This window comes from Hirundo rustica, chromosome 9, assembly GCF_015227805.2.
Source record: "Hirundo rustica isolate bHirRus1 chromosome 9, bHirRus1.pri.v3, whole genome shotgun sequence".
NCBI classification, from domain to species: Eukaryota; Metazoa; Chordata; class Aves; order Passeriformes; family Hirundinidae; genus Hirundo; species Hirundo rustica.
In genome coordinates, this window is record NC_053458.1 from 16,781,456 (window position 1) to 16,807,263 (window position 25,808).

Sequence of the window (25,808 nt, forward strand, 5' to 3'; positions counted from 1 at the left end):
CTAATGGTAGTACTTCCCTAAATACAGTATTCTTATTTTCTACTTTTTTGTTGCAAATCAGAACACAGTATCAGGAAAGTATACCGTAAAATAAAGCGAGGCCTTCCATAAAGTTGCAAGATTCATTTACAAGCATATATTCCCAATATCAATTACTATGTTCTTAATTATTATCAGTCATTTTAGCATGAGTTCCTGAAAATAAACTATGCATTATGAAGTTGCTGTAACAGTAACCAAATACATCACTATAAATTACCTTGCAAAATGCATATGCTTCCATCTGAATGCTTAGTCAATTAAAATTCTATCTTCACATAATATAGCTGAAGAGCCTATTTAAAAATAAGATGTGAACTAATTTTAGCTTGATTAACCTCCAATTTATCAGATTCAATTTTAAAGCATTCAGACTGAGGAACTGGGTAATTATTGACAATTACAGTATCACAGGGAAAGACAAGATTTGCATTCTGGAGGTGTTCACACCCAGCAAGAAGCTACCCTTTTCATTTAGAAACACAAGGGGGAAAAGAACAGAGAATAAAGCCTTCAGCACATAATCATCAGGAGTAAGTTACAACAGGCTGATTACCCTTTCCCCTAACTCCTCAAATGTCATTGCTTTTAGCATGCCTCAAAAGAAAACTGCATTTCATTCAAGTCAGGCACAACTTCCTCTATGCAGTTCTTGATTTACTAGTAGTATGAGGAAGAAGCCACTTTCCTCTTAATCATTTGGTAACCCACCACAACTTGACTTTGTCAAGCTTCTACATTTAAAGACCAGAAAAGGCAAAGAGAGATTAGTATCATTCATAAGTATAATGATTACCTCTTTAAGTAGACTCCACACTTCATAATGAAGTCATTCTAGTTCAACTAAAAACTCCCTATAAATAGTTTAGGAAATGGGGGAAAAATAAGCTTTTATGTAATTTGGGCTTCTGGTATTAGGCTTTGATCAAAAGAATACTCCTCTATCCATCTCTGTTTTCAGAAGTGCTGCAGAGGTAAATTTCTTCAGGCATAAATCCAGTAAGTACCTTCAATATTTACCCTTAAGCCATCCAACATACGCTATCCAAACTCATAAAACAGATAGTATAACCCCTTGATAATACTCAAATAGAAATGGCACAACTTTTTCACAAAGGACGTGTTAACCTTCCTAAAAATACTATTGTTTGGATAATTTTTTGCTACCAATGAAACAGTGGGGTTTTTTAATCCCACGGTGTTGTTCAGAAGAGGCGGTTGCAAGTACCCTTGGGCAGTTCTTTTCATACATTTCTATTCTGAGATTCGTATCCAAACATTACAGTTTTTATCATGCTAAAGCAGAAAATTCAAGAGTGGAAAAAATGTAGATGATAAAATATATACAATAGATGCTGTATCTTTAAATAAGCACAGATAAACTCTGCAGTGATTTACAAGTTTACAGTGCAGCCATTTTTGCTAACAGTAAACAAAGCTGAAATAATTACAGAACAAAAAATTAAAGCAGATACACGCAAGACAATACTGAAAAGTAGTATTGCCAAGAACAAAGCTACTGGCACTAGCAAGTGGCAAAAAAATTTACCAGTGTACAGTAAAATGCCAAAATTGCAAATAAATCCATGTATTCCCACCAGGTGGCGCTCTGAGCGCACGTAGCTGCTTACATTTGTTGCTCCCACTTCCGTGCTTGGAAACAATTAAAAGCCTGTTCAATCACGCGTCTTACTGGTGCAGCAGAATCTAGCGAACGCTCCTCACTTGAACCATTCTAACACTTTCATCTAATTCTGATGGGTCTCAAAGCCACAGTGCTATTCCCTGCACTTCAGAATAAGCCAGCTAATAATCACAAATGTGTCTAATAACTGTATGGATTTACAGTCTCAGTTCCACACACACAGTCAGACAACTTCTTATAGCCATGTTCACATTTAAGTGGAGGAAAACAATGCTGCAAGCACGGGAAGAAGGAAGCGTGCTCACAATTTAACTAACTCTCCATTCCTGCAGTACTTGTCCAGTTCTGCTCAGGATCCCATACCTAGGCAACCTGTCAGTGCCATTCAGTAAGGTCCCCAGCACAGTTAAAGGCATTAGCTCTAAAAGTCATATTCCCACCAAACAACGAATAAATAAATACAGTATCTTAGTCTCCTAATAACTTTTAATTGCATACAGGTCATTAATATGGATGCCTCTAAAAAACACATTCCAAACGTGTGTGTACTATTGTAACCAGACAATAAACAGCTGGATATCCAAAAGTCTATAAATGCTTCTCATTGTATTTCACTTGAAAGATTACAATATATCTAAAAATGTTGAAAAGCATTACTAGACCATCCCCATCTTCCTCATCATAATTTCTTCATATTATTTCCCCTAAAGAAATTGTTCAAGTTCTATAAAAATCAGTAGTTCACAAGAGAGAGTAACAGCTCATTCATCACTTCTTACGACTACTCCAAAAATACATACCTTTTTTACACTAAAATGCATGAAACTGTGTGAAATGCATTAAACATGTAATAAACTAGGTCTAGAATTTGCATTTAAGTTGGGATTTCTTTTCTGTCTAACAGTAAATTTCATCTTTATCTTCCAAGATGAGACACATATTTCTAGAGCTTTGGTGGAAGACATATAAAACAAACTGCCATACTGACATTAAGAAACCTGGCAAGCAGCTGCAGTATATACTCAGTTCTATTAAGCCATATTTCATACACCTGAGATGTTTCACACACACAGGCATGTATCTGGATACCACTTATTTAAAACAATCTGAGGATATTCATATCAACACTGGTAGTGCACAGTTTATTCAGCAAGTGAAGGTGCTAAAATGCTTCCCCGTGTCCCCCAAAAGAGAAGATACTGAACACTTCAAGTGTCTCAGGGGAAGTAACTTCAGTCTTAAAGCGACAGTCAGAAGTCTTGAACATTTTACTACCTAAAACACTGAGTACACACAAATACAGCACTGTAAAAAGCTTCTAAAATTATTTTCCTGCTCCATACACACATAAACCCACACTTTTAAATCAAGATCTGTAGTTACAAAATCAGGGACAATACTCTTCTACTTCAGCAAGCAGTACATTTTAGCATACTCAGAAAAAACAAATACAGGTACACAGAAGAACGTTAACATGAAAGAAACTGACTTAAATAATACACTAGGTAAGGGCACTGTGAATCAATTCTCAGATTTGAGTATTCAGAGTGACACAGTTTGCAATTACTAGATTCTTAGCAATAAGAGGGATCAGAGGTTGTATGTGCGGGTTTTTGTTAGTATTTATTTTGTGGTGGGAGGATTTTGGGTTGGTTTGTGAGGGGTTTTTTGAGTTTTTTGCTTGGTCTGCTTCATTGTGGGTATGTTGTTTTTTTTAATTAACTCATAACTTACACCTATCCAGGGTTATGAATCTCATCTATCAGTAGAACAGAGCAAAATTTCATTTAATCCAATTTGTGTAATTTTAAGAACGCAAATCACAATGAACAGGGGTTTACAAAGACAGCACAGAGACCATGTCATGTAATGATGAGGAAAAATAAACACATGTGAGTGAAAAAGATGAGATGATGTGCTGCCAGGCTCCTTACCCATTGCTGCTGTTGCTGGAGCTCCCTGATGGTATTCTCAGCTTGCTCCAGTTTAGTATTGGCCTCATCACTCTGCTGTTTGATGGTGGCCAGCTCCCGTTTTATGAGGTAGTTTTCCTCAGCCTCCTGGGCCCTTGTCACTTGTCCCTTAGGACATAATTTATTTTTTTAAGCACTTGATGACAAATCCAAGGAAAACTGCCTTTGTGATGCTTAGCTGCTTATTTCATCGGATTGGTTTTGCAAACAGCACAGAGTACAATTGGTAGAAATTTTAGGACAAAGTAGTACTAAACAGCTGCTTTAGTACTTTATTACAAAGTTCAGCATCCATTTAGCAAGCACAGTTTTGTACTTGCGTTCAGTAAAATTCCTTTCATGCATTATTACTCAGTTGTACATGCACAGATTGAGGTTCACAATACTCAGTTTCATTGTTAATACAGTGTCATTTGTCAGTGTCACAGAAACCATTTGCCACAGGAATTTGTACAAAAAATTACAACAGGTTAGGAAAATTACTATAACGTGCAGGTATTGGGTTTATATATATTTTAGTAAACAAAATTAAACAAGTTTCTAGCAAGATATATTAGCTCTGTATTTATTCCAAATCAGCAAAGCAGGGAGAGAATACAGCATGCAAATATGCATGCATTAAAGCAGTTGGGGTTTTTGATGAGTAGAAAGAGAGTCATACAGTAAAAGACTAAAAGACTATACCTGTATCAATCTATCTGCCAAGGAAGCACTTTCCTACAAAGGAAAAATTCAGATAGGAATGAGGAAAAGGGAAACCAAAATACAAGGGGCTGATAACAGTGACCAAAAAAGACCAAGAGCTGATAGAAAGAAAATGCCCAAATTCTACCCATTTTCTGTGCAAACTCTTTTTGCAAAATTAACAACTCTTCATATAAATGCAACTCAGCCCAAAGGTCCCAGGAAGCAGCCTTTTCTGCAACAGATTTAACACAGTCCATCTTTGATACAAAAAGGTTTCCAAGCCAGATTTCCATAGCATTTAAATTCACCAACAGGAGACTGGGTGGTTTTATTTGAATGGCTTGCTTCCCTAATTAATGAAAATTACTGAAGCATTATCTGACATGATCGAATAGATAGATGCAAGACACGATCTACAGTCCCCCCCACAGCATGAAACAAAGGCATAATTTGAGCACAGAGGGAACTCTACTAAGCACTGAGGCATTCATGCAGAGCTACAGCTTCCACTAAGATGGAGCAGGGAAGTTAAATGGGGCAAACTGACAGACAAGTAGGAAATGTCAACTTTGACAGCGAATGTTCTACTTTATCACCCCTGAAACCACTCTTTTTTTTTGAACATTCTACAACAGAGAAACACACCTGTTAATAGACCTTCTTTGTCCTTGTAACTTTGATTAAAACTGAAGTTCAAACTAGTAGATAAGAGCTATTACTTAGTTAAGGTACACTAAGGAAATCACAACTATATCAGATGGGTTTGAAGGATGGAAAAATTAAAAGTTTCCAACAGAAAACTTAAAGTTATTTCCCACACTTTATGATGTTTTTCAAATGCTGTGATGATAACAATGTTCAGAAATTCTTATTAATAGGTAATATTTTCCAAATTTGAATTGCTTTAATTCCAATCAAATTGGGATAGTCTGAAGGTGAATTCTGAAATTCTAAGTACAGAATTCGCAAAAGCACTAGCATCTGGCAGTTCATCATGGACTTCACAATTAGAACAAGAAAAGGTTTCAAACCTCTACAAGATAAGTATAAAACAAGGGTATAAACTATTATCTATTTGCCAAGGGCATTGAAATTCTTCATTACAGCTTCAAGCTTATTAAAGAGATCCTACTCTTTTCCATTCATAAATCTCCAATACTAGAAACACAAATGTTTATAAAACCGTATTTCTGGCGACAGCTTTCACAATGTGTCCTTATTATGCATCTTTTCCAAACTAAATTCTGAAATCAGTTCATTAGAAATTGATAGAGATGGACTGCTTTTCAAGAAATTGCAATGGGGTTTAACATCTGAAGTGTGACATCTTTCAGTTACGTCACTCTTAACTGAAAGTTTACCATTTTCTTCCCTGTGAGATGTGAACAACTGTTTGCAACTCACAAGAGCATTCAATTCCATTTGTTGAAAGATTGTCCCTGTTTGTGCTTAAGTTGGACAGGCATGTTCTCATTCCTGAGCAGAGCAGCTCAGATACAAAGTGCCACAGGAAGTGTGATACCACGATACAGGAGAGGCCACTGGAGAACAGTTTGCAATGTATCCACAGCAGCCCTCATGCATACTTTTGAAGTTTCAGTCCGTTTACAAAAAACCCCTAACAAAACCCTATTCCAGATTAGATATATGAGAAGTAAGTCTTTAGATATTCTCCCCACCGCGTACCCAAAATTGCCACAAAACCTCAGAACTACACAGAACGAATGAATGGCAGTGTTCCCATTCTCAGCATGAATGCTGTAACATCTCTCTGGTCATCGGTAGGTCTGTCACTTTGCTCCTACATAAAAACACCAAGCAACTTCAGGTTTTCAAAACTGAGGATTCTCTCACAATGACCTCTTTTCCAACCAACCAGTCCACTATTTCATGGAGTCTTCTGGACTTTGAACATATGCTTCTAATTCAGAAAGAAAACAGTACAACACAAGCTGGATATGTTAAAATGTTTGATTTTATAATCACTAAGAAGCAGATATAACCTTACATATTTAAAGCATTGATCTTAGTTGCTTGGTGATTGCTATGGTATTTGGCTAAGCACTGCTAGCAAGCACCAGGGATTATCAGTAAAAAAATTCTGAGATTCCAATTTCATATAATGAAGTATTACCATCAAGAAAGTCTAAATTAACAGAGATTAAATATAATCCCCCACATACTTACTTTTTCTAGTGTTTCAATGCGCTGTTTTAGGAGTCTATTTTCAGTTCGTAACCTCTGGAAGGTAAACAGTTTACAAATCCGTTTCTCATGTTATGTATTGAAAGTCTGATAAAAGTAAATCAAACTAACAACTTTTTTATCTCATCACATCCATGAAAATCAATATAAACACAAAAATAATTAGTGACCTTCTTGACATCCTTTCATATTACATACTAGCTCAAAATACGAGAAACACATCTCATGTTATGCGAAAGCATCTATGTTGCATTAGCTGAAAGCTGTATGTCTGCAGGGGAACCATGGGGCTTAACCCCACAGCAGACTTGACATCCTCCCCTTCATAAACAGAGTCAGTCCTCACGGTTAAGGGACATGAAAGGGCACTCCCTGCACTAGGACAGGCTAATGAAGCAGCTATAAGGTTTCCTTCCCCTTCCTCACGAGAATTTAGATTAATCTGTAAGGTTACACTGAGAATTACCTCAAATGTCCCAGAAGTAAGAACTGTACTGAACTTTACACTTCACTGGTGCACTTCTGTAAATTTTAGCAGTCAGCATTCAGACAGAAGAGATCCATACCCCTCAGAACAGGGCATTGGATAGCAGTTCAGTAAATGCTTCATTTTGCCAGGCTAAAAGGCAAACTCAAAAAAAGGTTGGTTTTCTATCTCCCCTAAAATAGTCTCTTCTGCCAAGAAGATCTGCTAAGTCAGAAATTATTTACATATGTCCCAAAGCAGGGCCTAGGAGCACATAACTTTGCGTTGTTTGGTTGGGGTTTTTTGGTTGTTTTTTTTGTTGGTGTGGGCTTTGTGGTCCTTGTTTTGGGGAGGTTTTTTGCTGTCTTCTTTTTTTGAGGGGGGATGGTGGCAAGAAGCAGGAAAGGATTTGAAATTAGTTCATGTACTAGAATCTAAAGTTACAGTTGTCTTTCATATGGTTTTACTTTGTCCTGTTCTGCAGAGAGCTGTCATTTGAGCCCTGCAAATCTGATTTCAGCTGCTGTACAGCAGGTATTCATGCTGCTAACTGCCTCACTGCCTGCTACAATATCAAACTGCCTGAAAAGGCTTCTAATACCTTTGTGCTCCCTAATGCATCTCAGAGTCATTTTTCTAGAGAACTGATACCTTAAAAACTGATATTGAAAGGCAAAATGACTAGCAGTGGACAAGAAAAAGGAAGGCTGTACCTAACTCCCTCAACAAAGCTTTATATAATACACTTGCACATCGCTTCTCCCACTGTCTTTTCTCATAGAACACAAGGAAGAAAATCCAGATCAAACAACATGCTGTGAAAAAAAAGTGAAATAGGAAAAAAAGGCATCAAAAGCCTATTTATGTCACAAAAGCAAAAAGATGCAGCGATTAAGTGCATACAGGAAGTAGGTCAGTTAGTAAAAAGGGAAAAATAAACTCCACTGGCAGCTTGGCTTTTTTCTGCTAGTTTTTATTAACTGCAAAAGCTCCAAAAAGTGACTGCAGACAGAAGATACTACAATTTGGGTCCAATGCATAAGAAAAATCAAGATCTTAAAATCAAAGACAAACCACTCAGGTGCACTCTATGAAGTCTACCTTAACACATGTCACACAAACCTCCTGTGTGGAGCACTTAAATCTAAACCAGCATATTTGGAACCTCTGATAAATGAGGGCATCTGTTATTAAACTTTTGTCTGCAGAAAATACTAAAAAATAAGTACAGCAGGCCCCCAAAGCATTTTTTTTTAATGTCCACCAAAAGCCTCAATAATTTCACTGTAGATGTCCTTCATGAACAGATCCCAAACAGAAATGCTGAAAGAAAAGAATTTGTGGACCTTAATTATGTCCTGCTACATGCAGAGATCAAACATGTAACCCTCCCATCTGGGAATTAAATTTATTCATAAATAAATCTGTTGAGGGTTCCTTACTTTAATTTCAACTTGTTCTTCCATTTCTTTTGTCTTTATTGTAGTGTACTCTTTTTCTAGCCTAAAAATTAGAAATAGTAAATTATGATCAGAAACATTGTGGATAATTTACTTGTTGGTGTAATCCCTAACAAATAACAGTAGAACAGAGGTACAGATTATTGATATTTTCTCTGAAATGCACTCCTGTAAATGCTTAGACTAGACCTTAATTTTAAACACAGATTTCAGTAGATATAAGCAGACTGAAGCAGCACTCTGAAGTGTGGGACCTTGCTTGGATACCTTACAGTGGCAGCAATTTGGAGCTACTCTGTTATAACCCCCTTATGTAATACAGTCATCAGTTCAATAGATTCAGCCAAAAGAAATCAGACCTTGGAAAGCCTGGAAGAAAAAGATGCAAAGAAATCTGAGAAAAATACCTTAAATATAAACCAATTTTAGCCTCTCCCCAGCAAACCAAATGAAAAAGGCGGCAAGAAAAACCCACAAGCTGAGCCAACAATGCCTCTAGAGAAGGCAGATCAGGAAGTTCCGACTTGGAATGGTAGGACTTTCAACTACATACACTTGTACTGGTTTGCAAAGAAAATATTTTTCCTGAAACTTTGTTGTTACTTCCTTTTTAGAGAAGACTGCTCTCTCTACTGATCATAGGCTGCTGACAGGAAGAAAAAAAAAAAGAAAAAGATTGTGACAAATTCAGCTTGGAAGACCCTGGGCACAACCTGCAGTGCAACAATGAATGTAGGATACTCTACATCAAAATTAACCCTGGCAAATCACACTACCTGCAGCTTGGCTAATGGAAACAAAATTCACCAAAGGCAGAAGAGACAGGCAACTAACCTTAAAAACAACAATATCAAGTGGTGGTACTCTCATGATTCCAAACACCAAATGAAAGTCATTTTACTGTTATCAATGATACTACTTAGTTTTATCAATTTTTATTTTAAACAGCACTAATTTTGACTATAAATGCACTCTTTAGCACTGTGATTATTTTTCCAGTTCTTGAGAATGAAAATCTTCAGAATTTAGGCTAGATCATTAAAGTTTCATCTCCTTTCCCTGCTTCACCCTGAAAAAACCAAAAGCAATATCCCCTCCCTCCAGAAAACCACCACCTACCCAGCCTTCCTATTCAGTTACTTTTTTACAGAAGTACTGTAATTCCCCATTACTTGCAGTTTTCTTCAAATGTTTTTTTTAGTTATTTTTGTAAATGAGATACAGCTTTGTTATATTTAAGAAAAATAACAAATACTACTTCAGAATAATTTTTTTTGCAGGAAAAACTTCAGTTTTAACTGTTTATATAGTATAAAACCCCAAAGAAATGTAAAGATGGAAAATTCAAAATGAAACACTGAATAACAATTCTTAAGGGTAAACTAAAAAACCAGTAACTCAGCAACAGTATAATCTTTTTTCTCAAAACGTAATACCTACTTTTTCATCTTTTTTGCATTGTATTTGACTTGATAAGATGCTTGGATTAATTTGTCTGGACCACTGTCAAACTGATGTGGAATGACCTTTTGAAAGTGCTAAAAGCAATCAGAGCACAAGATTACATATAATTAACAGCTGCAAGGAAATATACACACACTACACATTTCAGATATCTCTTAAAGTTAATATAACCATAGCTTACCTGTAACATTCCTTCCATGTCGAGTTGCAGTAATTCTGCCTGGTTCATCTGAAGTAATGCTAAACCTACACGAAATACTATCTCTAAACCCTGAAAAGAAAAAAAAATTCCAACAATTATTCTTGGCACTGTCAACAGAACAGAGCTTTTCTACTATTTACTAACATTGGAAATCTCACCAGGTAAGCACAAGTAAAAGGGCTACTGCAAAGACCTCACAACAAATTGCTTCTGTGTTTCTTTTTTTGTTCCAAGGACAAGCAGTCTGGCTATTTGTCCTGATGCCAGACATCTCCCTCAGAGAAGTGAGTGATGAGGCAAAATCTCAAGTGACAGGAATTCTCTAGGTCAGCTCTAGCAACCATTTTAAGTATATCTAGTAGAAAAATACTCAGTACTTCTCAGAAAGGCTATTTTAACTTCAGACACAGTACAATGCAGTTAAACTACTGAAAAACAAAGAAATAAAGAAATAAATAAAGAAAACTAATGTCTCACTATATACCCTATCCTGGACTTTCCTGAGGGCAAGCTAAAAGGATCCACACCTTTGACTTACTGCTTTCTAAGAGCTGACAGCAGAGCGAACATAAGCTGTGATTTGTTGCTAGTTACAATTATGCTAAGCTCTAATCCTAAACACAGCACAGGTGTCTTTGTGATAACAACACTGAAAAATTCCCTAAATTTCTTTAGCACCGATCATCATCTGGACAATAAAGGGAACTAACACTCTCTTCTTGGCTTGCATATCCTCAATGAACTTTGGCCTGAAAGCAGCATTAGTTTCCACTGCAAACTCACCATAATACTGAGGAATGGATGTCCCTGCTGCATCCAGAAAGAACAGATTTGGGAAAACTTCAACAGGCTTAGAGCACAAAGCTACACGCAATATCAGCATTCAGTCACTTAGCTGCTCTTCCTTGACAAACTGCACACACAGACACCTTCCCTTAAAATAATGTGATCGGCATAAGAAATAAAAAGCAAGACTGAGATTTGTCCATCATGATGGGATTTATACCACTGCCTAAATAACTGTTTTCAACAGCTACTCTTGAAGTATAACATATGACTACTATTTAGTAGTTACCTCAGACATAAAGATATCAAATATTCTCGTTGCAATTGGTAGTGGAAAAGTTGTAAGGAATATAGTTAAAAACCATGACGATGCATACATTGAAGTGTGAAAACTCTGAGACTGGAAGTGCACATAAAGCTCCGGAAGATGTTCCTGGAAAAGAAGAGGAGTAAAATACACAAGTATGTTAAGGTTCTGCTTGTAGTTTTTGTGCACACATGTTTTTGATAAATTTTGAAAACAAGAAAATAGTTGATACTTAGATAGCACCTGTCTGTACTAGCAACAGGACTGGGAAAGACATGACCGTCATTATCAAGAACCATGCAACAGAAGTCCCAATACAGAATGTCCTACAGAATGTCTACCCTGCAAAGCACATAACAAAAACACTTCCTGATCCTACAGGGAAGTCAAGCTTGTAAATCCCTGAGTAATATCTAGAATGGGCTACTAAAAAGAGCTGACTAAGGCTATGTGATATCTCACCCCTGATTATCATGTTAGAAACTGGATCACAAAACAGAAGCCTATTTTTCTCCATCAGCCTGACCAGGAAGAACGTGCACTCCAAATCTGAAAAAAATTTCAATTCTACTTATGAGGGTATCCACCAATTTTCATCTTTTAAGATACTATAAATTGACTATGAAGATTTTGACTTGCAGAGTCTTCAATCCAAACAGAATTAAACATTCATATGCTTAAACTGCAGCAATACAAATCCTCATACTTTGGTGTTTAAAAGGTTAACTGTCTGCCAAAGGTTAAAAAAAACACTGCTCACAGAGCCACATGCATTTACTCCTGAAGTTCTGTAGTCAAGAGTACAGCCTGTTAGCCAACAGACATGCCTGCTCTTGAGCTGTAACTCCCAAGTTCCTTATTAATAGTTACTGGAGAGCAAGTTTGATAGATTTTGTATGTACCTGTATCATGCATTCAAACTGGTACATACAAAGGCCCAGTTCAGCCATGCTTGGTTTAAAGAGTTCTCGTAGTCTGTAATCTTGCATTAATTTAACAAACACACAGAATGCCTCTTCTTCTGGCATCTATATCAAAAATAAAAAAGCACAGTAAAAACTCTGGACAAATATAACGACACCTCAGAGTAAAAGCCTAGGAGTATTTAGGGTTGGGGTTTTGTGTGTGTGTGTGCATGTGCATGCAGCTGAGTTATTTTTTTGGTTGTTGGTTTGTTTTGAGGTTTTTGTTTTGTTTAACAGATTTATAGCCAATTACTCCAATGAACTTTTGTATATATTAAATTCTAGCAAATAATTTCTAAACTGAAATGGAGGTCTGTAAGTTTCTTATTATATACCTACTTTGCCATAAACCAAAAACCAATAATACAAAGGCAGCTTTAAGATAATCAAATCAACTATACAGTTCCATTTGAACTCTGAGGAGATTCCATGTAATAGAAGAAAAATTATAAGTTCATTTATTTTTGAAATACCACTCACCAAAATAGGTTGCAAGCCTGAAATCCTACCTTAGCTCTGAGAAACAAATACATTCTCCCACTCCAAAACAGTATCTTGGCAAACAGAATGACGCAAAGTAAATCTCATTTAATTTCCAGACTAAACAGCTGCCCTTGACAACTCCATCATAACCAAATTATGAAGGAGAACCATTGCAAAAACTCCCAATAAACCGCCACAGTATATTATGCATTCTAGCATTAATTTTAAAGGTTCACATATTTTTAAATATTTTTACCTGCATAAGCAGTAATCCAACTATAAAAGCACTTCCTTGACAGTATCCAACCTCACGATCCACCAAAGAGTAAGCCTGGGAAATAAAGTTAAAACTCTCAACAATTAAAGCCTCATTATCAATAAAAAGGAATCATAGCTCATCCTTCTATCTCGTTAATAACTTATTCTTCCTCTCCCCAAATCCAACAGGGGCAGACATCCCATCCAGAAGTTTTAGTCAGACATTCTAGTTTCTACCTGCTGCTACAAACTCTGCTCTCTGAGCACCTACAGAGCTAAAACTAAGGCATACCTACCAAAAATACAGGCAATTCTCATCTACAGGAATCTGCCAAAAGAGAAGACAGACCGCTGGCATACAAATCTCTAAGTACTACTTCTATAGGAGACAGACTAGACAATGAAACAAGTTGTCTTCAGAAAAAATATGTGTTGCAGTTTTATTTACAGATGGATGAAATGTGGTGATCTCCATGCACGTGACATCTTTGCTTTAGAGTTATGGAAATTACTATGATTTGAAAACCTGCCAACTTTTCTTTGGAAACTATGTTCTGTGGAAAAGTCTGAGCTTCAAAGTTTAACCTCTAGTGAAGACTGAGCGATGCAAACAACGCTACTCTGGCATTTTCATTTTGTGTTTGGGCACTGGAACAACTGGAACATTAGCTTGTACCTGCCGTTTGCTGCTGCCATGTGCACTCCAGAAGTACCTGCAAACTGAACCCGAGTTCTGATTGCCAGTGTTCTTGTCTTGGGCAATGCTGTTTACTTTAATTCACGGCACACTTCATTCCATTATGCTATCAGCAGTTAGTATGTGACTGTATTTTAATGCCAACTTGGTTTTACTTTGTGAGAGATATAAAAAAATTTACAGGAATGCCATTGAAACTAAAATGGGATTTGTTAAACCATTCCACTGTCTTTGGTTTTAAAAAAACCTGACAACCATGAAACTGGTGCAAGTTCTCTAGATACAAGGCAATCCAAGCTGGTGCATGTTCTTGCTAATATATTTTCAAGGGCTGAAATACCAACTCACCTTCATTACGTTGAACAAGACCTCCTGCCCAAGGCTATCTTTTTCTTTGAAAAAATCATGTTCAGGGTATGTTCTAGCAATGTCCCTTCTTATTAATTTTTCACAAGGAGATGTCATCTTTAAAAGCTCTGAATACTGATCCTTAATTGGCATGCTTTGAGCACTGCATAAAAGTTGCCAAACAATTGCTCTGAAGTGATGAGGTATCCCTTTTCGAACCAGCTCCTAAGGCACAAAAATACAATTTATATCTCCTGAAAATATTACAAAAAGAATAAACCTAGAGAAAAAACAGCTGCAAATCAAGTTCCTCAGAACTTCAGAAAAAAATTTACATCACGGCATAAACTACTCATACAGTTCATAATGTCAAATTTTGTAGGATTATTAAGTCAACAAAAAGTTAAGCAGTCTCTGAATCATATTCAGTGGCTAAATGAGCTACTGAAAGTAGTCCCTTATCCAAGCTATGTGAAAAACTGAATACTCAATTTTATGCAAGAACTTCTATTAAACAGAATTTAATACAATTATGTCTATTTCATAAAAGATTACTGAAGATAACATCCTTAGTAATATTTGTAGTAATTGAGAACCAAGAAATCACCAACTAGAAATTGCTTCCAAAATAGGTATATGACGAAAAGTAGAACTAGTTGCAGCACAGTCAACTTCAACAAAAAATTTGCACAGTACCACTGTCATTTAACAAACTTGACAAGTTGTATCTAATTTCTCTAGTGTGCCAGTATTTCCAAGTTATCTTCTAAGGAAGTATTTAAATGCACTTGCAGGCACTGAACCAAGAAAACATTACGTTTACACCTACTAAATTAACTAATTTTACTTTATCCTTTGAAAAAAAAAAAAATCTGCTAGGTATTATAGGATTCAAACACATCCAGATGGGTACACCGAGGAACCTGTTACTTGTCCTTTAAGAAATCACAAGGACAAGTAATCTTGTTTCTTGATCTGAAAACTGAGAAAGAGGCATTATTCAGGAATTTAACAGACTGTCTTGGTGGTATGTTCTGCAACTAGAATCAGTCTAACCTAGAAGTCTAACCTCTTTCAAGACTATATCCTTTTTGTGCCTTAATAACTTTTTGTACCTTAATAACTGTTATCCAGTATTCTGTCTCCTAAAGGCTAATTCCTTTCATTATTATTTATTCTGAAGCCAGAGTAATCTCCTATTCTGCAAAGCTTCCTCTTTTTCCTGTTCGTTCCACATATTTCTCGTACTTCTCCAACTAATTAATGCAACACTGATAACTTTCAAAGAGACTCTTGCTTTCAAGTTTTTTCTTAAGCTTGACCTCTGCTGCAGGAGTTTTGCATCACTGACCTCCATTTTCTAATATTCCTAAGCTCTCAATCCATCCTTCTTCAGAACCACCATATTAATGCCACTCCAGCTATTGCTCCTGTCTACAACACAAACCCAAGGTGTTTGTCCTAAAAGATTCCCAACTCCAAGATAAGAACCCGAACACATCAGCTTTACGTAACTGTGTCTACCTATCCTTTGTCAACAACACAAGTGACTGTACATCAGCCATCTAAAGCCTCAAGGGCTACTGGTAAAGCAAGAAACTTCTTGTTAATGTACCGGCTCTACAGAATAATAGAGTTAACCTCTCCAACCTTCCTAAAAGGAACAGCAGGAAAACACATCTACTAGGCATGTCATGTGAAATGAACTGCAGAACTTCAGCCATCCTTCAGAAGTGCTCCATAAACAAGAAGCTGAGATGTAAAGGACAGAACACATCATCTTTGGAGGAGCTATAACACTTATGTCTAAAACCTAACAATTTACCAGATTTCTAATAACCTAAGACCGGCTTTTACAGCCAAAAAGATGCTGCTACCTATGTACCCACTGGAACAATCGGGGAATAGGTGTGATGTTCTGATAGTCCATCATAAGTGCAGACTCACAATTAAGGTTGACTTCTGACAAAAAAATACTGAGAATTATTTAACAGCCAAGGGAAACTTGGCTAGTTTTCAATATGTTAGTCAGTAATATAAATAAATATTCCCTGAAAGTTTGTCAAATACTCCTCAAATTGTACTTGGCCAGCCGTAAAAACAAGTGATACTTGTGACAGTTGAAAATGTTCAAACAAATTCTAACTAACCAGATCTTCTTACTACCATCTCACTTTTTCTTTCTCTTGCCAGGTTTCTGTGGCCTTCTTTTCATGGCCTTTTGGAACACCTTTCCAGAAACTGCTTTCCCTATGCAAGCAGGAAATCTTTAGTTCACTTTCTTCCCTTGTTTCCTCTCTCAAGTCATGTTCCCCCTTCACAACTGCTTCGTATAAAAGATACTTTACTTTAGCCTATTGTTCTGCCTTCCCACAACCTATTCATAGACACACATTTCAAACTGTTCAAAAGACCCTGACACATTTGTATTCTGCACATAAAACTACAGACTACAGCCAATAAAGACCCAAAGCAGAACAGACTTGCCTACTAACAAAAAAATCCCATGCTGCCGTGCTGGCTGCCACTGAAACATGGATATGTTCAAATCCACTAAATGCTTTTTAGTTTGAATTTAAAGTGTAATTGAACTCCTCTTCTGTACATTACCACACTAACCCAGACTGGACGCACTGGCCAAAGTTCATCCAATCCATCCAGAATTTAGAAACTATGTTCTTCTGCCTAAGGTCATCTCTGGGATCAACAAACTTGGCAAGCACAAAAACCTAAACTGATTGTAGCTTTTGAGTAGAATTATCAGCTCTCATATTGAGAATGCTTTAAAAAGAGAGCTGCTCAGTACATAGCAGCACAGCACATATACATAATCATACATCAAGCTGTCAGATGCCCTTCAGTTGATTTTCAGTAATTCCATTTTTGGAAACATGAAGCTAATCATCCCTGTACTCAATGGAAATCTCTCATGAGAAGTAAACTGAAAGCTTTAGTATTCAAGATACAATAAATGCATCAGGTTTTCAGCAGGAGACATTTGCTGGATGACAGCACATAGGAAGGTTAGAAAGGAAGCACTAAGGCTTAGGGATGGAAAAATTCAACCAGAAGTTTGTATTACATATTTATTTTAAAAGAATAAGCCCATCACAAAGGTAAAACAGTATCACTTATAACACATTAAAAATGCATCCAAAAAACAGTTTCCAACTACTACCTTAACTTGCTTTTCTTTCTTTTTCCGTACATCTTCCCATTCATTCACAATCCTCCCCCACAGGATCCACGAGTCTTCTTCAAGGTGACTGAGATTGCTAGAAGCTGATGAACTAGATACAAGAGAAGATCCACTATTTCTTCTTGACCCATTTACTGATCGTAAGGATTTGCTATCTGTTTCCAAGAGTCTGCGAAAAAAGCACACAAAACGCAAATTCAAGTTCTTCTAATCAAAGGATCATACTATTAATTGTTTTCTTGACAAAGAATGCACCCAGAGGTTCAGTGAAACAGCTTTAGCAGCATTCATTCAGACTAAATGGGAAAAGAACTGTCCAGTGTTACTGCTTTCTCTTGAGATTGCAAGTAAATCTGCAGACAGAATAGTTCACACTGCAGCATTTTAAGAAACAGATAAAAATGTCACCCACAGATGTCATGCATCAGACTGACAAATAAAACTTAAGGATATCCTCAATGGTAACATCAAATGTCAAAGAACTTTAAAAAATACGGTCATTTAAAAAACAAAAAATTAGCCTCCTAGAAGCCTACCTGATTACACCTTTTAAAAATTGACAATATAAATAAAGGCAGAACAATTCAAACCTTTGAAATAATTTTAAAACAACTAATATTTGCTGACAACTGTTCACAAATCAACACAGTGTTTTATAAATACACAGGAGAAATCCCAAAGTCCCTACAGACTAAGGACAAGGCAACAGAAGTGATTAGTAAAGCTAATGAATGTGTAGTCAAAGTGAGGAGTGCCAATGTGAGAATCTCTGGGGTTATCCAGCAGCAAAGTACAAATAAAGATGTGTCAAGTGCTAGACAAGTTCCTGAGGAGATTTCCCTGTGAGCTGGTTGCTGTGGCCACGGACTTGGCAGAAAGGCAATGCTTTGTTTATCCTTAACTAATATTGAGCCCCATAAGCAGGGGAAATTTTTCATACCATGTTTTAGGTAAGAGCAAGAATTCAGACTAATTTGAAAGAGTTTCGTTTGTGCTTTAACTTCTAAGAATTCCAACATCAGTACATCAGAGCCACGTGGTTGAATAATTTCTCAAAAATTAGCGCAAAAGTTAATCCCCAGCATTTCAGCAAGGTCAGGTTGTGTTTTAGATATTTAACAAATAACAACCCAAGTCATATCATACCTGATATGGTACAGAAATCTCAGCATACCTACAATTTTTAAGTTCTCTACTGCAATAAAGATATTTATACTATCTTTTCCTGTTCCCAGCTTTCACCTACTGGTGTTTATGAAAGCAAGGGAAAAAGTAATTTATCTCATGAAGAAAAATAGTACAGTTTCTGCAGGAGTATTTTGTTTGGAGAAGTGTTAAATGGTAATACCTCAGGAAAAAGGAAAAAAAAAAGCCTTTTCAAGAGAAATTTTCATTTGGATTTTTTTTTTCCAAAAAAAAATTCAAATAATCTTCCATTTATTAATGAAATGCATAAAACCGAGTTTTGAAAAACAAAAACAAACAAGAAAAGACCCCTTTGAAATCCACTTCAAATGTTTAGAAACCTGGTTTATACTGATCCATAATGGAAAATTAGTTTGAAACTCCTTCTCTCAATCCAAGACAATGCCTAAACACTAAATCCAAAGTAATCACAGAGGAAGAAGCATAGAATAAACATTACGATTATAAAAACGAGGTTCTAATGAGACACTTCCAGTTTTCACTGGTTTCTGTAGAAGTTATACTAAGTTGCTGTAATTTGACCTTACCTGGATAAACTCATTGTCCTTAGATTTGAAAACAGGAAGTTCTTTTCACAGTAAGTCGCAAGTTCTGTGACGTTTAGTCACTCTTTTCTTTCATTTAAAACTTTATAAATGATTTACTAATGCCAAATAGTTCCACCAGGACTCTGGACTGAGCTTCCTCTTTATTCTGTGGGGACTTTCAGTATAATTAGATTACAGAATGCTACAAGACATAGCTTGAAACAATTTGAGTTCTTCCCTTTTCTAACTGTTACCTAACTCATATTTTCCTTCTGACATAAAAGCCTACAAAAACCCCAAACCTTTACAAACATCCACAGCAGCACTTCTTCAAGGAAGCAGAAAGAATGGTTCCCTGTGAACAGAGTACAATTGTCAACAAAGTGCCACTGTGCTAAACTGCAGATGCAAACTGTTCTGAAACAACAGCGCAGCCACACAAGAGCATCGGATTTCAGTATTAAAGGCAGTATCTCACCAGCAAAGACACAGTTGATAGGGCAGCCTCTAAATAGAATTCACACACAAGACCAGTGTGGGACTAACATGTCTGGCTAAAACGAAATAAAACCAGACAAGATTGGCTAGTTTACTTACTAAATGAAGAAAGCTGACTTGAGACAGAAAGCCCAAGCTCGCATTCTTCCTTCAACAAGCCAGGTAGTCTGACTGCAGGCATTAATGAGAAGACTCTAGATGTAAAGACATTACACTTCAACATAGATAAGCAGTCCAAAGAACAGTTTGCTTTTCAAATACAAGTTAGTTGCTTTGTCATGAACAGACTAGAAAGCCTCATGTTAAATGCAAATTAGCTTTATTAAAAGCACCATTTAACTATTTTTTTGCTTCTTTTGATAGTTTTTAATTTGCACAGTAAAAATTACGTGGAGCTCATCTTCAAAAACAAAGAAGAGCGTATGAGGTGGTACTAGAAGCTTCCTTCTATTGTCAAAATCTGGACAGATGTATCAAATTCCCTTCAAACTCTGCTGCTCTCAGGCTGCAGAATGCAGACATGAGAGAAGACATGCCAGGTGACACACAGGCATTGCCTCTCCTCCCCCCAGTTACTCACTTCCTCCACTGGAAGTTACTAGCCTCAGAAGTGACTCAGCAGAAGACAAAAACAAACAAATAAACAAACCAACAAAAACAAAACCCCAAACCAAACAAACCCTCCCAACCAAGAATATGAATAATAATAATTTAAAAAAAAAGCCACACAAAAGAAAACCATAAAAAAATCACCAAAAAGCACTCCCCCCCCCCAACCCACCAACAACCCCCCCAGAAACAAACAAACAAAAACCAGCCCAATCAAAAATAGAGTACCTCAGCTGCCTTAGTGCAAAGGCCCGCATGCTCACAGAAGCTGGTTTGAGCTATATTATCAAACCTTGCACTTCACTACAGCTCAGCAATAGCCAGTTCCAGTAGGTAACAAAGCCCTGCAGCTACCTGCCAAGTCTGAAAATCTCCTTGGAGCTCAAGTTGTTTACAGTCAACCTCTCAAAAACGATTGAAACAAACTTGTCAAATCTAACCAGATTTTGCATAAGGACAGATGACTTAGGAGTACTGCCTTGTGCAAATAAGTATGGCTTCTGGAAATTCAGTATTAGGAAATTATACAGTCCAATTTCATTTCTCAGTGATATTGTGAATTTGCACCACTGTGTACATCAAGAGCAACTGATCCACCTGAACATTGCGTCTTGAATTGTACATGGTGCAGATAAATAGGTGCTCATGGAAAGTCTACCACAAATACTGTTGCTTACTATACATAAAAAGGCAAGATGAACAGAAAAAAACTGATTAGGAATTTACTTTTAATTAATTTAAGCTATTATGCATCTGACACCACTAGTGTAACAGCAAGAGGGTGGCTGAACATGCTTCTATCTCTGTACATAGCAGGTTATATAGCTGAAACAAGAACTGGATAAAAGTAGAAAAAAGAATTGAGAGATACTTAAGACTTCAAGAAATTAATAGAAATTATAGTTATGAACTTAAAAGGTAAGAAGGTTATACACTAGTCTCATCCCTGAGACACTCTACTTTAAATTGGATACTAGAAATTACAGTTTATTTTCTTACTATTAGAGGCAGCTATAAAAAATCCCTGTAAAACCAGGGGAGAAGAACACCTTTCAGAGTTCCACAAAAACATAACTTGTAAAAACACAGCCTAAAAATACAAATTCATAAACCTCTGGGCTTTCAGATTGAAGTGTCGTGCCGTGAAGTTTTAACTAATTCCCCTTTAACAGCCTCTATGCTACAAATGCAATAAACCAATTTTAGTTTCATGACTGTACTTCGAAGAGCAAAAAGTTTTCCATTCACCTGTTCTGCTCCTCAAGTTTAGCGAGTAATTCCAAGTCGTCTGGGCTCAGCTGTGTGGGTGAGGATGGTGACAGGGCGGGTGTGGACAGCGTGGTGGAGGGGGATGTGGTGTGTAGGGAGGCAGATGGACTCGCCACCTGGCTGGCCATTTGACTGACGGTGTGCGACACCGTGTTCTTCACCCATGAGAGAGTGGAGCTCAGCTTGCCTGCAACCTTGTCTGTCGCCACCTGCATCGACAAAAAGAAGAGGATGCAAAAGTTGTCCTTTTTAAACTCCTTTCTTCCAGCAAACCTGCTGCATCGAACAAAGGAAAAAATATACGATATGCACAAAGCGACACTGCGATTATTTATTTCTCCAGGACCCCAAGGATGTCAGAAGTAACACAAGCATCACCAGCAATACAGTATTATAGAAGTAACATGCAAGTTTGTTGCTAATCCACACAGACAAACCCCGAGAAACTCCTGATGTATACTCACAGAGCTCATCTCTGCAGTACAGAAATACCACAGGATCCAGGATCAGCTCCGACTTCCCATTATAAAAATAAATAGAAATAAAAGCTTATTTTAAAACATCTTGATAAACTAAATTAATGGCACAGAAACTGCAGAAATATAGCTAGAGAAACAATCAACTACTTTACTGATAGACACTGAAGCAAAATATCAGTATAACCCCCCAGATCACCCATTGCTCACCTTCACTAATCCCTGTAGTGCCAGGACAGAGGAGCAGGGGCACCACATTTCTGATTTACACCAAAGCAAAGCATCCTCTAGCACTGCCAACATGTAGAAAACAGTCACAAAGAATCTATGCCCATTAATCTACAACAGCAGAAAGTCTCACAGTAAGGCATCACACTGCTGCCTCTTTTCTTTGCTCACTTTCTCTTCAGGTCACCCCTACACCAAGTGTCCTTGATCCCCAGTCCCACCACCAGTGCCTGGACACACCCCAGGGTTTTGGGGAAAAAGCAAGAGGTACTGCTAGAGTCAGGGAAGCAGGGGGTTTGGGAAAGCAAGGGTTAACTGGTGCTGATCATCATCTGCTGCTACTCCTTGACCAGCACTATGGAAAGAAGGGCAGCTGTTGGGGGCATCTTCCAGTGAACCCCTCACTAGAGCTTCCCTTCAGCATCTGAAAGTAGAAGAGACTTGGACATACAGTAACTCAGAGTTTAATCTTTCCCCAGCCCAGCTCAGAGGAAGAGCTTAGAGGAGGAGCTAGCTGCCTAGCAAATGTTAAAAGTTGACAAAACCAAGGCTGAAGAGGAACTTCTGAAGTGGTGTTGCTGGTAACTATTTATTTTGAACTTTGCTGATTTCCTCAAAACACTGAATTACTCAATGCCACAAACAATTCTGCAGTACAGCCTATAAATAATTACTAAGATACTAAAGACACTGAGCTACAGGGGAAAATAATCCCAAGATCCTCCAATAGAATCTAATTAAAACAAAATTTCAACTGAAATTAAAAACTCCATCTTATCACACTGTGTATTTATCTGAAGCACAATATATAGGCTGATGGCTGAAATAGAAGCTTTTATTTGGATACAATGCTACAAAGAACTTTCTTGTCAATCAAATCCAGCAATATTTTATTTTAACTTCATATCAAAAAGAAGATGCACTGAATGCCTTCAGAAAACAAGAGGAACAACACAGACCAAACCCAAACCCATGGCACTTGACCTTCCCATTTACTCTCCAACAACAGCATGACACCTAAGTGCTTTCCTAGAAGACTAAAAGTTTCTGAGTTGCATATGCTTAGCATTCATTCTGAAAACGGTATCAAATTTTGCTAGAAGTCTTCAGAGGCAGGCATGCAAACCACAGGTGAGGATAGTAAGATACCAGCATAAACATCAGGAAGATTCCAGTTGGTACTTGCCACTGCTGGACAGCAAAAGTCAGGTATATAAAAAGAAAAAAGGGGGAAAAGAAAAACAAACAAATAAACAAAACCCAAACATCCAATCAAACAAAAAAAATCCACAACAACCCAAACCACAAAAATCTCACCATATATCTTCTAAATATCATCTTGGGGAAAAAAAAAAAATGCTTCCAACACAAGCATTTGACACCATATTTTATAAAAGAGAGAATTAAAATTACTAGAGGTTTCAAAATTCTAGGTTTAATACATGCATTAATATTTCACTTGGTCTTTATCCTTTATGCATTATTGCTATGAAAGGATAAATGACTGCTGTTTTACATTGAATAAAATCACATTATAATGAAGGTAACTCATACGTCTCATTTAAGACAGATTATTTTCTCAAAAGCTTTAAACTGCTTAAAATATCACAAGTAATGCAACTATTTCAAAAATAAATGCTGGCAGAAACAGGGCCAGTCTTAACACAGTAAAAATGACTGCCATACGCAGCAGGCTTTAGGAGTCACCCGCTCTAAGGATCTTAGGTATAAGGATTAGAAAAGCAATGATTTTGAATAATACCCTATGTGGTGCAAACAGGAAGAAAAAAACATACATTCAATTTTTATCTTTTCACAAAGTAAAGTGACTGGGAAGACTTAAGGCATAAAACAAAATTCAAGGTCAATCTGGCTTATAAATGATGAGGCTTACATGATCCAGTAAGAGAGCTGAAGGAGGGTGGTGTAGGTACAGAAATCAAGATTCTTGCTAACATTCATTCAGCAACATATTACTGGGCATTAAAAAAATTAACTCAAAATTGTGAAGAAGCCAATTATGTGAAGAATATCAAAAACTATGGTCAAAAAAACCCCCATGCAAGACAGCATTTAAGTCGGTCAAAACAATGTGCCTAACAATACTGTTTCTCAGGGCAGCTCAGAGGTGCATTAGAATGTATCAGAATTAGCACCCCCAAACTATTTCTAGCCAGCTATCTGAAAACATTGACACACAGAGCAGGCAAAGTGCACAACTGTCAAAAGCAAATATTTGAACATCAAAAGGCTCACAGTGAAATTTGCATCAAAAACACATGAAGAATTTGGTTGGGGGAAAATAGTTATGGCAGTCACCTAGGGCCAAGCAGAACCAAGAAAAACACAATTCTGATCTAACAGCTAGCTAGTCACACCTACATCCTTTTTGCCAGGCTTTTCCACATTTCCTAAATACCTAAAGCCGGCTCTCTTAACTTGATAGCATCAGTGAAGACTCCTGAACCAAGACACTTATTTATTTAGCTATGTGCTCATCATCCATTTCCCTAAGTAGGATGCAGTAACAGGATTGTTCACATTCATCATTTCACCTACCTCAATTTCAAAATTTATTAAGTGGCAGAAGATTTCAGAGTTAATATTTGAAAAGTGATTTAAGACCTTCTAGAAAACAGGTCACTGAAATTTGAAAATGAGAAAATCTTGGGCTGTATCCCAAGTAACCTGATCTGAACAAATGCATGCTTCATTAAAAAAGAAGATTCTATGGTTTTTTTTAATGTCTATGGCTCTAGTAAACTCCCTCCAGAACCCAATATACATCAGAACACTAAATGTGAAATAAATCATATACAGAGCTTTTAGTGTTTCTTTCCTCTGTGTGGTTTTACTCTAATCTGAGAGCAAATTGGTATTTTGATGAGCAGTGGAAATAAAATACTCTGATTTGGAATTACAATGCCCAGGAAGTCAATTATAAAATACAAGGATTTTTGAAAGTGAATATATATTGTCATCGGTAATTTTAGGGGTTTGGTTTTGCTTGATTCTTTTAAGTACATTTTTTTTTCCTTTTGTTTCTCTTTAAATACTAACATGCAAATAGAACTTAATCTAAATTTTCATAGAAAATCGCTAGCAATAAAGCGAGTTATTTTGATGGTAGTTTATTAGTAACATTGATTCTCTTCAGGAAAGCATGGAAATAGCAGTTACATTCATTGAGCTGATTCTAGTGATGTGGAAAACATGGAATACCCATATTAACATGTAAAGATCCAATTACTTGAATTAATTATTTTACCAAATTTAAGCTGCAAATCTATAGTTTGGTTTAATTATTTTTTCCTCCTGTGAAGAAATGCACCAGCATTCTTATGGACACATTAAGTATTCCTGCCTTTTAAACTCTTCACCCTCTTCTTAATAAAGACCAAAAATCCCTGCTACGTCACCAGCTTTCCAGTTCCACCCAGCAGCACTGCTCTACTTGGCCACCACTAAAGCACCACTGCTGCCTCCCACCCTTCTGCTGACAGCCCCTGCAACAAGAGATGTGTCACACAGCAAGACAATTGGTACGCACGGTACCCAGTGAATCCTGCTGACTCCCAGATCTGTACCCCTCCTGACAGCACAAAGGAGAGAACTACAGGTTTCACTCTAGCCCTGACAGAGAAACTGGGGCTCCCCCACTTACAAATCACAGCGACAGCAATGAGACTACATTTAGTATGAGTGACAGTAGATAGTTTCACTGGGCATCACCAACTCCAGCAAATGCAGGAAAATCTGTGTGAGCATTTTAAGCTTTCTTTAGAGATGTAATTTTGCTTAACACAATGTT

At 37.0% G+C, this 25,808-nt stretch overlaps 1 protein-coding gene across 5 annotated transcripts in view; it reads right to left on the bottom strand.

The window, feature by feature from the left end:
• EVI5 (ecotropic viral integration site 5) overlaps positions 1-25,808 on the bottom strand; it is a 71,124-nt gene that overhangs the window by 35,390 nt on the left and 9,926 nt on the right. For 3 of the 5 annotated variants that reach the window (XM_040072587.2, XM_040072584.2, XM_040072586.2), the window contains exons 2-13: positions 21,273-21,502; positions 17,164-17,353; positions 13,986-14,210; positions 12,939-13,013; positions 12,137-12,262; positions 11,217-11,360; positions 10,121-10,210; positions 9,916-10,013; positions 8,458-8,518; positions 6,532-6,585; positions 4,342-4,374; positions 3,619-3,765 (exon numbers count right to left, since the gene is read on the bottom strand). In XM_040072587.2, coding sequence (XP_039928521.1) covers positions 3,619-3,765; positions 4,342-4,374; positions 6,532-6,585; positions 8,458-8,518; positions 9,916-10,013; positions 10,121-10,210; positions 11,217-11,360; positions 12,137-12,262; positions 12,939-13,013; positions 13,986-14,210; positions 17,164-17,353; positions 21,273-21,502 — 1,473 coding nt within the window. Of the gene's footprint in view, positions 1-3,618; positions 3,766-4,341; positions 4,375-6,531; positions 6,586-8,457; positions 8,519-9,915; positions 10,014-10,120; positions 10,211-11,216; positions 11,361-12,136; positions 12,263-12,938; positions 13,014-13,985; positions 14,211-17,163; positions 17,354-21,272; positions 21,503-21,757; positions 21,810-25,808 lie in introns of all 5 variants that reach the window. The other 2 variants (XM_040072585.2, XM_040072588.2) reach the window with 2 other exon arrangements.